Below are 16,305 nucleotides of genomic sequence, written 5' to 3'. Positions count from 1 at the left end.
TCCCCAAGTGTGGTCTCCAGCCGGCGGCTTCGTTTACGAAGGACGTGGTCTAGTGACTTCTTTCCCCGACTGTGTAGTCGAAAACACGTCACGATGTGCTTGGTTTCGAGCTAGTTGGTTATATATACTCGATACATTTTCGTGTGCTATACATGTAATAACGCACTTCACGTAGCTTAGAACAGGACGGTGCACGGAAACGCATGCAACACACTCATTCAAAGCTCAATTTAGAAAACATAATTGATCCTTCAGCCATGGGCACTCCGCGAGCCAAGGACAGGCTCGTCTTGTGTCATTTGGGAGAAAAGGGGAAGCAATTGTGTTCCCCTCCGCGTGTGTCACTTTCGAATTACGCGCCTTAAGAGCCCCTTGGAGACACTAGCGCCATCTCTTTGCAAAAGGCACACTCACGCCGTGGGTGCTAATGCCACACCTTGATGCGCAGCGCACTGACCCCGTCAGACTGAAAGACGAATCTAAGCGCTCCCAACTCCATTTAACCTTCCCCTTGACAACTCCGTGCTTTAAACAAGCCTTGTACTAAAAGGCATCTAGGCTCAGCTCACTCGGCCTTCTAGCAAGCACCCAGCCGCATTACCATGAAGCTACAGCCTTATAGCAAGCGCACAGCAGGATTACCATGAGGATTTGCTACTTCCACGGAAACAATGGCATCCACAGCGAAGCGTATACACATTTCCAGCAATTAAAAATCTAAAAAATCATTGGCAACAGATCTGGTCACTCAATAAAAAAAAAACAGTACTAGCTGTGACCAAAATAAGTCGTTCAACTGCTAGTCATGCCACAATAAAGAAAACCAGCTCAGTGCCTCAAGCGCTTTAATGTTAAAATGTGAGCCCAGTAAGCACGCTTTCCAGAAAAGGTCTCCTTTGCAGCCACATGGCAGGATAAAGGGGAAGCCTTTCCTACATGTAACTCCCGCTGCCTTGAAATTTCCTGCACCACCAGTTCCCTGTTGAAATGAACTAGAAAGGAGAACAGGACACCAAAATGCAACAGAATAAATTATACCTTTATTGGCCTGCCATGAGCAACCGAAGAAGCACTTCTTAATACGGAATGTGAACACTGGCCAGTAGTTCGAGCCAGGCAGGAAAGACTTACAGGCCTTTGGTTGACACCATCCACATGCCACAATAATGGGCATTACAGCAATGAAAGGTCACACAATGGAGACATGTGCCTTGGATGATACGTACAATCAACATTGAACGTCTGACAGCTGTTTTGTGCATGGCTTGAGCAGTCTCCACAATGTGCATGCCAGTGAAAAACGATCAACCAGAATGAGTCAATGCACAAGTGAAACCAATTAAATCCATTTAGTTTCGATTGGTTCCTATTGTGCAATGGCCTGTTCCAATCAGTCATATGCAAAGCGGCCTACATGACTAAATTAAAAATGCATAGTTACAAAATGTCCAATCCAAATTATTCCAGGCTGGTGTAGTCTGTAAACTGCCAAATTTTTTTTTGTCACTGAGGTTGCAACAAATACTGACTAGATATGCACATAGAGTCAGCATGTGGACTTTTGTTCCATTTCGAAACAAAACGTAAGAAAGCATCCTTTTCTTCTGTACCAAGCACCCAAAACTTACTGGACACAATGGAAGCAACCATTTTTCACACCTCAAAATTTACACCAGAATTAAAACAAAACTCACACATCAAGCAGACATATATGTACACTTGGATAAGCATAAACGTATATACTACACATAAACCGGTGCTACTTTCCACTAACCCGGTATTCTTGTTTATACAGGGCAGAAACACCTAGAAGATTAACTGCAACGCATATACATGTACTCTGTTTCTATTTACAGCACCCAAGGAAAACGTAACACACGAGAAGAGCCTTTGATCAAGAAGTACATTTGTAAGCCATGCTGATTTACTAGAAGCGTGAACATTTTTTTTTCCACACTAAGAACCAAAAAACGCATTTTCACGTTAAACCGCAGACCAAAAAGAAAGATCAACAAGAACATCCACACAAAACTAATCTGCAGGTTTTCGCGAGGTCCAACATTTGCATGTCACCTTACACCAAAAGTAGTGAGCGAAGAAGAAGCAGGAGGTCTGGGCTATTTGAACGTGTTGTCTCCTAAAATGCTACTGCCGACCTGCTGGCCAATAACAGTTGTCTATAGGTGAGACTAAAGCTTAAACATTCAAACTATCAGCACGAAAAAACATGATTTTGTATGAAGCAGCTGAGGCATCGCACAGACACTTTCATCACATATGAGTAACGTCAACACTGAATGCCTCAATTTATGCTGGCACCCCTGTGTTGCAGAACACCTCAAGGCTCCACTTCGCAGCCAGTTCATGCACTGCGGTAGTGGCCTTCATTGAGGACTTCAAGTGCTAACCCCGTCAAAAGAAAACTGCATGAGGCAGACTTAACCTGAAGCGCATCCACTCAGTACTAAGGCAGTTCATTTTACCCTTAATCAAAATTGTCCCCATGTTCTTCCCCTGGCTCCTAGATCCACCCTCCCCTTGTAATATCTCATGCTAAGTTCCCACACAGGCCAAACATACAGGCAGTGTTTCAAGAAACTGAGAGCACAGCTCTGGAAGCTGACCCACAACTGCTCCATATCTTGCTTCAATGTTTCACAACAAAAACTTCTGTCTCCAAAGAGGCATTCACTCTAAATATACAAGGCTTCCGGATGCAACCAAAAAGAAAAACAACCAAAAGGTGGGTGTTCTGTCACAACAAACAACAATGTGCCTCGGCTGAGGAGGCCTCCCGTAGGTTCCTCCCACACCTTCGCTGTGTCCCACTCCTTGCAGATCCATTTGTGGCAGCAACAGTGATGACAGAACTAGTCCCGCGGAAAAAAAAAAGGCACCTAAAGACAAGACGATAGCAGAACATATAGAAGGTAAAAGTGCTCCCAAGTCTATCTGTTCAGCTACTGTTGTGCCCTTGGTGCTGCTTTTCCCACGGCGGATAACCAACTAGCCCAACTTTTCCGGCCATACTTAACTAGTCCTTTTCATGCGCTGTGTCGTCATGCGATAAATGATGGAGTCTCGGCCGGGGTCCATAAACCACAGCCCAACTGAGATGCCAAATAGGGACAGCGCCAGCAGCAGCACAACAAAGCCAATCAGCACAAAGGCCACATGCGCCTCATGATCCCATGGCGTCGCCAAATTCCAGCTTCCACTCCCAGGCACCGGAGCTTTGGCAGTCGGGCTGGTGACAACAGTGGCCTCGCTGTTTGCTGACTCCTGCATAAGAAACATGTCATTGGCAACGGACATACATCTCAACAAGGAACAGACACAGACAGCCTTTGTCATAAGTTTGAGTGCAGCTCTTAGGTGCTCATTCCTGGCTTGCGCGTCGTTACCCGGCAGACCTATAGCAAAGCAAAGGTCACGGCGAAGGATGAGAGTAGGGTGATCACGAAGAAAGGGAGAGAATGACAAGGTGAAGGGGGGTAGCGATGAAATAGAGAAGAGTGAAAGTGGAAGTGGAGATGAAGGGTATGGGGGGGGGGCAAGCGAGAGGGGTCATGCTCAGTTTGCGCCGGCTGTTGCACAATGACTTCCTAAACACGTCTGCAGTTAGTCGTCATACTTCAAATGTGCACCTCAACATTTTGTGCAAAAGAGACTGTGGTGGATGCAGTAGCAGGCAGATACCCTAGCCACCCCTTCATTCCAGGCGGCACACATCAGAGGCATTGTGAAAAATGATGCTCTGCCTTGCCCAAGTGAGGAGATTCTTTGCGCAAAGATTATAGACCGTTAATTCTCACTTAGCTGCATGGCTGTTTATGTTCGAATGGGCACAAGATCTAAAACAAAAATTGAAAGGACACTTAAGCTCCGCCTTAAGGGTATGAAGCAATAGCGTAATGGGTTAATTCCCATATACACAGAAGGTCATTCTCTAGTTTATATTCATCGATCGCTGGGAGTCCTCATACCCCTCCTGGCACAGTAGTGCAGCAGTTAAGCGATGCGCCACCACCCTGCAATGGAAGGTGCTCCCAGTGCTTGCCTTTTGCAGCCCAGATTGCTCTTCTGGAGCGATTAATCATAAATTTAACTGCCCCCTGCCACGGTGGGCAGTTTGCTCACTATCCAGCGGGCAGGTTGTGATAACGTCACGTAACCTAGGTGGCCCACCTGCCTACTAGGATGCTCCCTGGGGACCAGGTGCCAGAGGCATGCCCATGATTTTTTGCTCGCAAAGCCGATGCCAACAACGGTGACAGCATATTTTCTCATGAACGGGGCCTTTAAGACTATCGCACTGAAACTGCTAATCGCAACTCGAGTCAGCCATGAATCAACAGCTGAATCGTCAAACAGCATGTACATGGATGTAGATGCTGCAGAAGAAATCTAATAAGATCTGTATTACTGGGGCAAAGACACACAGCTTGACATGGACTCCCTCTGTCCCAGCTGTCCAAGTGACACCACTAGGTTCAAGAACTTTCACATGGGTTCTTCACCTTGCAAAATTTGCTCGAACATTGTGCGAAGTGAGTCATTTCTGTTAGGGATGGTTTCATAAGTGGTTCATGGGGTTTAACGTTCCAAAGCGACTCAGGCTACGAGGGATGCCATAGTGAAGGGCTCCAGATAATTTCAACCACCTAGGGTTCTTTAACGTGCACTAACATTGCACAGTACATACACCTCTATAATTTCACCTCCATCAAAATTCGACCACCACGGCCTGGATTGAACCTGCGCCTTTCGTGTCAGCAGCCGAGTGCGATAACCACTAAGCTACCATGGCGGCCTGTTAGGGATGACTCACTTCTCGCCCACACCAGGGCTCAGGGCTGGTGATACAATGAAGGGAAGGCTAGCACATTCAGAAAGCCAACGTTTGTGCACGTGCAATAGACAGGCACGGACACCTATAAAGATGAGTGTCGTATGCAATTCCCCCTTCCCCATGTGCCATCTGATGGTGAACAGTTGCATTACTGACAAGTAACCATCCCGCAAGATTTTTAATTTTTTTTTGCCACAATTCTTCCCCTCCCCATTCCAACCCCTTTTTCTTTCCTGTGACCATCTCCAGCAATCCTGGCAGTTCACTTATGTAAAGTGGTCTGCATACTTTTAAAGACACATCTCACACTGTTTGCACTGTGGAAAAAACACCCCCTACTAGACACCTGCACATTTATAACCTCGAATTTAGTGACAATCAAGCGGTTCTGACCAGGAATACTAACTGCCAGTTTTGATGCTAGGACGCTTGAAGTTGCTGTGGAAGAGCTGTTTTCTTTGAGACTCCATGCACTGTAGACCCCCGTGATCAATATTGTGGTACTACAATTCTTCAGACATTGTCGCAAGCAACTGTTTAGCCATCTTAATATAAGTCTCTCATGCAACTGCTGCACAGCCACTCATGCATTACACGAATCAAACAATTTCAGCCGTGGCCGTGCTAACACGAGACCACACAACTGCAGAAATGCATTTAATGTCCTCAGGCGCAGTGTCCACATCTTTGGGCACAATCTGAACACTATGCAACTCCACATGTACAAGTCACAAACATAGTGAAATGTGCTCAGGTTGGAAAGATGATGTGCAGTAACACGTGAAGCCAGGAAAGAAAAATTAACTCTGTAAATTGTTTCTGAAATGGAAGCCTTTGTATTTTACCGTAGCTCTGGTACAGCTCCAGTGAGTGCGAGTTTTCATTTGCTTGTTTTGCAAGCGTGAGTGCTTTAAAGAGTGCAAAATGAGTTGATTTGCTTACAATAATGAATCCATACTACAGAAATCAGCTGAAAGAACCGTGACTAAGACCTTGAAAGGAAGTCTGGGTCACAACGTTGATATTTGATGACCAAGCAGAAAAAAAAAACTAAATTGTGGGGTTTAACATCTCGAAGCTACACATGGGCTACGAGGGATGTAGTGGAGGGGCTCCGGATTAATTAAGATCACCTGGGGTTGGTTGTTTAATGTGTACTGACAATGCACAGCTCAAAGGTGTTTTTGTACTCGCTGCCATCGAAATCCAAGAGCTGCCACCGAGATTTCATGCCATGACTTTGGGATCAGCAGCCAAACACCAAAAAAGCAGTAGGTTGAGGACCCTCCAGAAATTGCCAATTGGAGAAGGCGGGAACTATTTCTGTGGATTCTTGGTAATTTTCTTATAAAAATCTAAAAATGTGCCGAGAAAATGACTACACTAACACCACTGCTTCTCTCTGGAGTCCCCATATATGCCTGTGTTGCACTCTTCACCGTATACTACTACTTCCTCTCATCTTCTCAGCTCATCTGAACAACATAGCATACCCTCCTACCACATAGCCATGTACAGTAAAACCTCGGTGATACATTCCCGATTCATTCGCTCAAAACTAAGGGGAATAAAAATGTCCCAGAAAGTTGCATTATTTTTCTTCAGGTCAATATGTTTCCAGATAACACAACTTCCCGCTGCTACGTTTAAAATTTTGACAAATTTCAGTCGTATGTAGTAGTAGTTATCAAATGCACATGTGCAAACATACGAGCGGGCCGTTCCAGCAAGGACACGACACGAAGAGAGGAAACTCAGCTGCTTTTTCGAAGTGCCTAAGGGCTAGGGGGTGATGCACCTGAGAACTATTAGAGATGTGCTTACATATGAGCGGCGGGTCTAGAGAATGCGGCATGAAAAGCAAGAACACTGCTAATTTCAGCTGCCGCGGTGGCTTCCCTGCAGCGCATTATTGTAAGGAGGAAAAGCATCTTAAACTGATGCAAAAGAGATCCCAGTTACTTTCATCATTACCACAGGCAGATCAGACATGTTAAGGACAACACACAAAGGACAAAACAAATTCAAACAGAGTTCTGCGGGCCATAGAAATGAGGCCGCTCGAACCTTTGCCAAGAAATGATAATCGACATTTTTATGAAGTGGCGGTTCAAAAGCGCGCCTTGTTCAAACAGTTGCATTTTTCTAAATTAGGTGGTTTGGATCATATGTTTTCCAAGATAATAATATGTTACTCCCCACACTTTCTTTTTAAAACACATCGGTGAGGTTTTACTGCATACAGTGGATGCTAAGAAAGAAAGGGGAGATTAACTGCAGCACGGCAGAAAATTGAGCGAGTTGGTACAAGTTCATATAGGAAAATTCAAGCACTACAAGAACAATGACACAGCGGGGGACACAGTGTCCTGCGTCCCCCTCTGTGTCATTGTCCTTATAGTGCTCGAATTTTCCACTACGAAAGGGGAGATCTTAATTGTCTTAATGGCTGTCCAGATGAGCTTGGATGGAAAAAGATGTGCAAGAGATGGAAGAACAAAAATATGCACATACAGAAAAATGAAAACATAGATGTATAATGCATCCCTTGACAACGACTGATGGCATTTGTTGGTTCAAGGGCATCTAAGGCCAAAGAGCTCCGGAAACTGACAAGGACAATCTCAGGATAATAAAGAAATTTACAGTAAGTGATGGGAATTACATGAACATCAGTGACATTGATTAAAAAAACTAAAAGCAAGTGTACAATGCTTGCAAAATGAACAACAGATAACTGCGCATAGTGAACACTGCATAAAATTCATGTCAACTACTCCCTTAAATGCATTCCTGCAATAGTAAATACAAATACAAACTGCTCTGCCCACAACAATGCAGCAAGTGTGGGCACAAACTTACGTCCTCTGCAGCCAGGAGAGAGCGTGCCCTGCGAACCATGCCCATGGTCTTGTCGTTCTGTGTGATCACCACCAGCAGGGCCCTGTCCCCGTATGCCTTCTTCAGGGTGCTTTTGGCCTGGATGGAGAAAGAAAAATGGGCCATGCAGAGCTGTGCAAACGCGGGCTTCAGTCAAAACTAGCAGCATGCGATTCCAGTGTAAAAAGGTATCACAATGTACCACCATGACAAGGATTTCACATCAAATTCTCACAGCGAAGTAGGTGCCGAAATTGGAACACACAGGTGCCTCATCACACTCACACAAAAATCACGCAACTACTAACACAGCAAATTGCAACTGCCCACAGCACCGCAACACTAAGCCACACACTTAGCGAAGATGTCAGTGTTGAAGCATGCAAAAAGGACACAAGAGCCCAGATTGCACACTTATGCTCATATCCTGGGCATGTTTTACAATTTCAGCCTACACATATTGAGCTGCAAGCTGCTAAAAATTTGCTTCCCCGACACTGACGCCATGTCACATTTGCTTTTACTGCTAAAGTACAGCCAAACCTCAGGTTTTCTTCCCTGAATATGATAATTGCTGTATCAGTGTTTACAGCAGCACTAATACAAAACTGCTTACAGCAGTGTTGTGAAATTTCCCTTGGAAAGGTAGTAACGTGTGTTACAGACCTGGAACTTAAATGAAACCATGAAGTACAACAGAATGCAGTTACACCTGCCAGTTAAGCAAAACGAGGTGTCGTGACAACTTGCGGAAATTGCTCCAACACAGTTGCAAGGCAGTCCATAACTGTCCACCTTCATATTCTTCAGGAAAGAAGTATGTGTAAGAGCTGACATCTTAATTCGTATGCAGTAAGGAATTCGCAAATGAAGGCAAAACCTGCTGAACAGGCTTCGTATAAAGTGGTCATTACTCAGAACACGTACAGTCAACTCACTATGGTTTATGGGGTTTAACGTCCAAAGCAACTCGGGCTATGAGGGACGCTGTAGTGAAGGGCTCCGAAAATTTTGACCACCTGGGGTTCTTTAACATGCACCAACATCGCACACTACACGAGCCTCTAAAATTTCACCTCCATCGAAATTTTACCGCCGTGGCCAGGGTCAAAACTGCATCTTTCGGGTCAGCAGCTGAGCACCATAACCACTGAGCCACCGCGGCGGCATAGTCAACTCACTACAGCAAGTACAGGTCCTGACTTAAGTAAATGGGGCACAAGGTCCCGTTATAAGTGCAATCACACCTTCCCTATCGTAAACGAGCAAACATTGTTTGTCCATGAGAAAGCGCACCGGCGTCACCAGCCGGCATGCACGCACGATAGCTGGCAATTTCAATTACGCAACACGTGAAAAATGTTAGAAAGCAATAATGTGCTCAGTTTCCTTTTGTCCACACCTGTACAGTCAAACTTCAGACAGCAGATATAAGATAGGCACGGCTATTCGCCTTGAAAGTCCCCATAGAGGCCGATGTATTTGATTTCCCCTTTTTACAGAGCAAAATTTCTGAACAAAGAACTATAGAAAAATTCTAATGAAACCCCTGCCCATTTCAAGCCAAGTGCATTGATCTGCAGTGGTGCCCAAAGCTGCTCCATACCCACCAGACGTGGCAGATTGGAATTACTGCACCTAATCCACTGTCAAGCACCGCACAAAACACGTAAAAAAACATTTCCCAGCTTTACCGCATGAAGCACTTCTGTTAACCATTCAATGGTGTTGGCAAGCCCATCTTTGTCAAAATTTTGTAAACCATTAACTCAACGCTTTCACACACCTTGACAGAGCTCACCCAGTCCAGAAACTCCTTGCTGCATAAGGCCTGCTGCAAGAGGAACGCAGCCACTTGGGTGCTGTGTGCAGTATAGTTTTGTTCTCACGGTGCAGTTCGGATGATTTGAGTTTGACAATGCATTTGGCACACTCGACATCCTGCTCTTTGTCAGGAGGCCAACTTGATCGACAGCAGTGGCAAATGAAAGCATAAGATGATTTGCTGACCCAAAGGCAGCCATAGAACAGTTGCATCAGGTGTAAAAAGAGTGCTAGGCAGTGGAGGGCTTTGACGTCATCGAGTATGCTACCTAAAATCCTCATCAATAACAACAAAAAATTTACAGGGCGGCTACCGCTATGTAACCAGATACTCAGCAACAGCTGTTAAGGTGTTTATATTTTACGATATGTTGAGACAGCCAATATGAGAGCAACTTCATACCTACATTGTTCTAGAGCGCTCGTTTTAGTTTTCCCCACACACCTGCTTTATGACAACCTCTCCTCTTCACTCCGCCACTTCGGAAACGTGGCACCACTGATGACCTTCTCCTCAGGCGGTGCGTCTCGGAGCTACTGCCCCCGATGGACTGCGCTACATTTCTCCATTCTCGCCATACTCTCCCTCCTCCTTCTATGGCAACCATCCTTTGGATGTCTCCAGCGGTAACCCCTTTCGGTCACACATTCCTAAGGTCTCGTCAAACCTTCCTCCTTCCATGATAACCCTCTTCGTCTTCCTTCCAGGTTAACTACCCTCAGGGTGGTTCCCGTGGCAACCACCCTGTGCTTGCGCCTTATGCCATCACCATACATTCCTCCCTCCATGGCAACCACCCTCCCATTAAGCTTTCCTATGCTCTCACCATACCTTCCTTCTCCTTTCAGGGTAACAACCCTCCAGGTGGTTTCTGCGGCAATCAGCTATTGGTTGCGCCTTCTTACGCTCTCGCCACGCCCTTCTCCTTCCATGTAACCACCTTCCAGACAGTTCCTGTGGAAATCACCCTCGTGTTAAGCCTCCAGCCATACCTCCTCCTCCTTCTCCCACAGTAACCATCCTCCGCCTTCCAAGGTAACTGCCCTGCAGCTGTTTCCCATGGCAACTATGCACAGATGGCAGCTTCTAGCACTTTCGCCATACTGTCCCCCTTACACGGCAAATTTCCATCAGTTGGGGATCTCTCCACTCTCGCTGATACCCTCTGCCTTCCACGGCAGCCACCCTCCGGATGGTTCCTGTGGTAACCACCTACTGATTACAGACTTCTCCACTCGCATCATACCCTCCTCCTTCCAGGGTAGCCAACCTCCAAGTGGTTCCCATGGAAACACGCCCACTGGTTGCGTCGACAACTACGACATACTACACTACTACGTGTAACCCAGGAACAGGCGCTTAAAAGCTGTCGCCACAAAAAATCCATCACTGATGCCATCTCTTGCAATGTGCAAGGAACTAGAAAGAAGCTGAGATCTGCCTTCAAAGCAGTTGCAAGAATCCTTTTCAAACGTTTTATGAAATAAGGCCAGTGAATAGCCAATGCTTTAAAGGAAAGCTACAGACTTTAGATGCGTCATGTATTTTGTCTGCTTTGTTGCGAATGCTGGCTGATAGCAGTGTTTCAACAAATTTCACGTCATCATCAAAAAGTACTCAGCGGCAAATTTGAGTTCACCAACAAGAAAGCTCCTCTGTTCACCAGACATTGCCCACAAAACATTAGCCCTGAGAGGTGAGCCATGTCTTGGGGAAAAGCACAACAAACTGTGCATAACCGCGCTCCTGTGCGCTTACATGTACAGACCTGAGAAAATGCCCCTTCTCATAGTGGGCAACACTACATTTCCCGATGCTCCAGAGTAGAGCCAAACCCCCAAACACGGTGCACATCTGATTAGACAGGATGATGCTAGAAATTATTTATGGACTACGCGGCACGAGCAGTTGATGAAGCAAAGCCGGATCGTTTGCCTCCTTTTCAATAACCGCACATCCCACTGTGCAGCTTCCATGTTGCAAGACATATGAAATATGCTTCTTGCCCCCACAGCAACAGTGCTGTCTTGACCAAGATGTTACCAGGTCACTTAAGGCAGGTAACCAAATGATTACGAAATGCAGACTGGCAAAAAAAAACATCTCTGCACTGCCTCGCTAGATAGCCAGCTGGTGTTCATTCCAGCAGGTGGAACACACCTGTCCTTTTGTGCTTCTATGCTTTACACAGAGCTGCTTTGCCTGAACACACAGAAATATAAACTTTTGTTCATGACTGTCAATCTTTCACTCGAAGACTCGACAGAAACAAATCACGGACTTCTTGGAGCAAAGTAAATTCAATCCAATTTTCCCGCAATAAGATGACATTTTTTTGTTGAACATGATGTAAGCTAACATGGCATAAGCAAAACTCATAACAGTTTCACCGTGGATGGCATTAACCTGCCACCTTAGAGAGCACTAGGCTATACATTTACACAACAAAAGGTAAGCCCGGTGGCATGCGACAGTTGTATTCGAGGTTATATATAGCTATGGCAATGACACTGCCACAACGAAGGAATTTCAGAGCTCCTTTAAAGGGACTATGCAATGAATAAAAAGTCACTTGTAAATGTTTTCAATGCTTAGAAATGATGCTAAGAAGCATGCACACCAAGTATGAGTCTTCAGAACCGAGCCGGCAATTTATTATTAACTTTTAAAAACCGTGTTTTTCAAAATTCGCGGGCCGATTGGTGTACTCGTAGTGACCGATTTTGGAACTAAAATCGTGGAACAAAGACGTCGCTGTACCATGACGTCGCCAGGCCACCACACGCTCTCATTCGCTGGAGCCACGGCAGCCACGACGTCACGGACACACTTCCGGTAGCCGTGAAAATCGTCTGCTCGTGCCGCCGCGCGACCCTCTCACGCAAGCGCGAGCCAGGGCATTGCCTTCGCGCATATGGTTTCAATTTTCCTCTGCCGCCTCCTTCTGTCAAGAGTTCCGGAGCCACTCGCACGGCTCTTCGTGCGCACGCATAGGGCTCGATGCCCATCGCGGCCGTAAAAGCGAGCAGTCACACCTCAAGGTCCGGGTTTATTACTGCTAATTACCACAGATGACAAGCAAAGAAACCCGACACGCGCCGCAATCCAGGAAGAAGAGACCGGAGAGATACACCACGCCTCCAACGCTGCTGCTGGGGGGCTAGCAGCGACAACCGGAAGTTGCAAAATAAACGCCAGCGGATGACGTATTCATGGGCGGGGCCCAGTTTCAGAGCTGTTCTCTGTTTTTTTCTGGTGCTCCTCGTGTACGAGTTGAGGGGGGAGAGGAGGAGCGAAATTTTTAATCGTCTATATCTTCGCTGTTATTGATGCTAGCTCAAAAATTCTTGCACTGGGGTGACAAGTGATCGAATGCCTATCTCTCGTCTGCTTTACGTAATCTCAATTAATTTATTGCATAGTCCCTTTAACTTCATAACGAAGTTCATCAGCCCACCAAGACACAGCACAGGTGGTAGCATGAAGCCTGCCTGGCCGACTGTGAGTGAAGTTTCAAATGAAGCTTCAAAGCAAGTTCTAATGCCAGATTTGGAGCAGAATGCCAGCAATAAGGGCAACAGGCATATCTCATGGTTGAGGAGGGCCATGAGGCTAAAAGGTGAAAAATCTGAGCCAATTAACCAATCTGAATAAAATTTTGAAGATTGGTGTAAATTAGAACTATACATAACTATACAAAGTTTTGTTGGTCTCATTCAGTTTTGGAGCAAGTTACAAACTTGAAAGGCAAAGTGAGTGTGCACAACTAGAACTATTGTGCAAATCAAATTTTCTCGTTTTTAAGAAATACATCAGTCTAAGAAGGTTTCTACTATATTAGGCTATGGAAAGAATTTACCAACTTACAGCATCCCCTTGATATGTTGGTTTTGTGGCAAGACTGCACTCTAAAGATGTTACTTACCTAACAGGAAAATGGCCATAATTGGTTGGTTTGGTTTATGGGGGTTTAAGGTCCCAAAGCGACTGAGGCTATGAGAGACGCCGTAGTGAAGGGATTTGGAAGTTTCGACCACCTGGGGTTCTTTAACGTGCACTGTCATCGCACAGCACACGGGCCTCTAGAATTTCGCCTCCATCGAAATTCGACCATCGCGGCCAGGATCGAACCTGCGTCTTTCGGGCCAGCAGCCGAGCGCTATAACCACTCAGCCACCGCGGCGGCTAAAATGGCCATAATTACTTAGTAAGTAAGCTCACATTTGAATCCCTCATAAAATTATGGTTGAGAAAAAGCGTGCTCAAATAACACATCTGCCGCCCCGAGTCGGAATGAGCAAGTTTCCTTAGATGGCAATTTAATAAAATAAAATTAAGAACTCTCACATTAAAACAACCAAGAAATTTACAACAAACTCGCCCCTAATTTCTTGCCACTATCATTTTAAGAAGCACATCCAAACAGCTAAAAAGTATGCTTCAAAAAGCAAGTTTTTACTAAAAATTAGCTCGGAATGCAAAACTGAAAAATGGCACTCCTAATGGGGCTATTCGCTTCCTGATCAGTTCCTGTCGAGCATCCAATGCTCTCAACACTGTCCTCCTCATGCTGATGCTGGAGTTGCCCACTACGCTCTTCCCTTCAAGAATTCAGGCCACCAAATGGCTAGTGCAACCACGGGAAGCCCAGCCCTCCCTTTCTCAAAGGCTCCTTGCACTGCAAAGAATCTGTGTACTGCCTGGCTCGAAATTTACCACCAGTATTGTGGCCTTTAGCACAGCCTCAAACACACTGCCAGTGTCAATCATTGAGTCGGTGATGCCTTCCTCAAACCAGCACTGTCACAGTTGCAAAATTGTTCAGGTCGGCTGGCAGAAAGAAGATGTGGTCACTCAAACATAACACTCAAGGTGTTGGTAGTTCCACCTACATTTCTCAGTTCTGACTTGTGTTGTTGCTCATTTGTCCTCTGTCAATAATAGTAATAATAATAATAATTGGTTTTGGGTGAACGGAAATGGCGCAATATCTGTCTCATATATCGTTGGACACTTCAGCCGCATAGTAAGGGAAGGGATAAAGGAGAGAGTGAAAGAAGAAAGGAAGAAAGAGGTGCCGTAGTGGAGGGCTCCGGAATAATTTCGACCACCTGGGGATCCTTAACGTGCACTGACATCACACTTCGCCTCCATAAAAATGCAGTTGCCATGGTCGGGTTCGAACCCGGGCAATAAATTCACTTTTCTTCTGGCATTTCAAAACCATCCACTGTAGTGCAGGCACGTCCCCGCTGATTTGCTTGTACCACATGAAAGAACCAGGACTTCCTACCAATCGGCTAGCAACCGGACAGCAAGTTCTATTGCTGTCCAGTTCACTGATGCATGCAGCAATTGCGAAAGGCCTGTCATCAACCTGAGTGACAAACGAAATGCTTTAGAGCCCCATTAATATACACAGAAAATGCAAAAAGAAAAGAGGGCAATACAAGACAAAACTACTAGCTGTCATCAAGAGTGGTGACAAGCCACAGCCTGGTTCCACAACTTCAAATGAACAAGTGATAACAGTTGGGGATGTGCCAAATTCAACATTCACAACAGCGCAGACCAACTGACCCTGAGTGCATCAAGAAAGGTACATAAAAAACACTATCATTTCAGTGGAGATAGCTTTCAGTAAGCAAAACACTCATTGTGCAAAGCACAGCAAGTACTGCCTGCAGTCATCGATCAGTACACAGTGAACTCGTTGCTCCAGAACACCACGCTAGCCATATGGCGCAGAAGTCCCAATTTGTGCAAGTTGAAAGTCGCAATAAAATTGTGCTCCAGGCGACTAGGTACAATTTCCACAAAGTGCATAAATTCTGAGAGTTCCCATTAAGGCTACAATGTTAGGCTGCAATTTTTTTCAACAAACAGGAGCTGATTTTTTAATCACTAATGACTTGGTGATAAAAGAATCCTAAAAATAATCATAAAGATGAAGAAAATAAGAAACCAAAAGAGAAACCAAAGAAAGGAAATAAAAAAACTATTCACTGCATAAAACCAACCCTTTGGCACACAGTATAAAGCAATCACATGTCACGTGGAGGTAGAAAGACACAGAAATCTGTTGAATGTATTATTAAAATGGCAGAAATGGCACACTCATTTAGTGCAAGGCCACCCTGCCCCCTGTTGGGCACTGACCTTGTCGACAAACTCGCGGATGAGCCGCAGGGCGTGCGAAGCTTGGTACGACTCCTCTGTGTAGCGATCCATGACATGGCGCAAGCCGCTCAACCGCAACCAGACCACGCTCGGCGCGCTGCCACCCTTGGACGCCTGCCGGGACAGCTGCAGAGCAAGGCAAACCCAAAAGCCGATGCACTGTCAGTAATCACAGTGTTGTCAAACTACAGTGCAACTATCTGCTATGAGAAAAAGTGAAACAGTGAATGAAATGCTCCAAACCAAATTACGGGTGCTTACCCCATGGGTGCAGCCAGTGACCAAAATGAAATAAGGAAGCAATGCATAACAAATTACATGATGGTTGCCATGGTGATGTGTTCATGGTTAACTCTCAAATGACAAGAATGAGTATTATTACATGTGGCCCCTGTGTTTATTGGCCTCTGCTATTTCCGCTCTTTGCATCCCGATTATATGCCTGCTTTGTGTCAAGGAAACGCGTGCCTATGGGTGCACAGCAGCCAATCGATTTTTCGGGCACGAATGCTTCAAAACCATGTGTATTTCAGACTTTATCGAGGGACAGCCATGCACCTTATAGGAA

The 16,305-nt window shown here is 45.6% G+C and overlaps 1 protein-coding gene across 1 annotated transcript in view; it reads right to left on the bottom strand.

Annotated features, from left to right (window-relative positions):
- Nucleotides 1-1,018: 1,018 nt before the first annotated feature.
- Nucleotides 1,019-16,305, bottom strand: part of ATP6AP2 (ATPase H(+)-transporting accessory protein 2) — a 28,044-nt gene continuing 12,757 nt past the window's right edge. The window contains exons 6-8 of the mRNA XM_077657728.1: nt 15,717-15,863; nt 7,715-7,831; nt 1,019-3,282 (exon numbers count right to left, since the gene is read on the bottom strand). Coding sequence (XP_077513854.1) covers nt 3,031-3,282; nt 7,715-7,831; nt 15,717-15,863 — 516 coding nt within the window. The 3' untranslated portion in view covers nt 1,019-3,030. The remainder of the gene's footprint in view (nt 3,283-7,714; nt 7,832-15,716; nt 15,864-16,305) is intronic.

Source organism: Amblyomma americanum, chromosome 3 (genome assembly GCF_052857255.1).
Source record: "Amblyomma americanum isolate KBUSLIRL-KWMA chromosome 3, ASM5285725v1, whole genome shotgun sequence".
NCBI classification, from domain to species: domain Eukaryota; kingdom Metazoa; phylum Arthropoda; class Arachnida; order Ixodida; family Ixodidae; genus Amblyomma; species Amblyomma americanum.
Note: the sequence above shows the minus strand (reverse complement) of the source record. Positions and strands in the feature narration are given on the sequence as shown.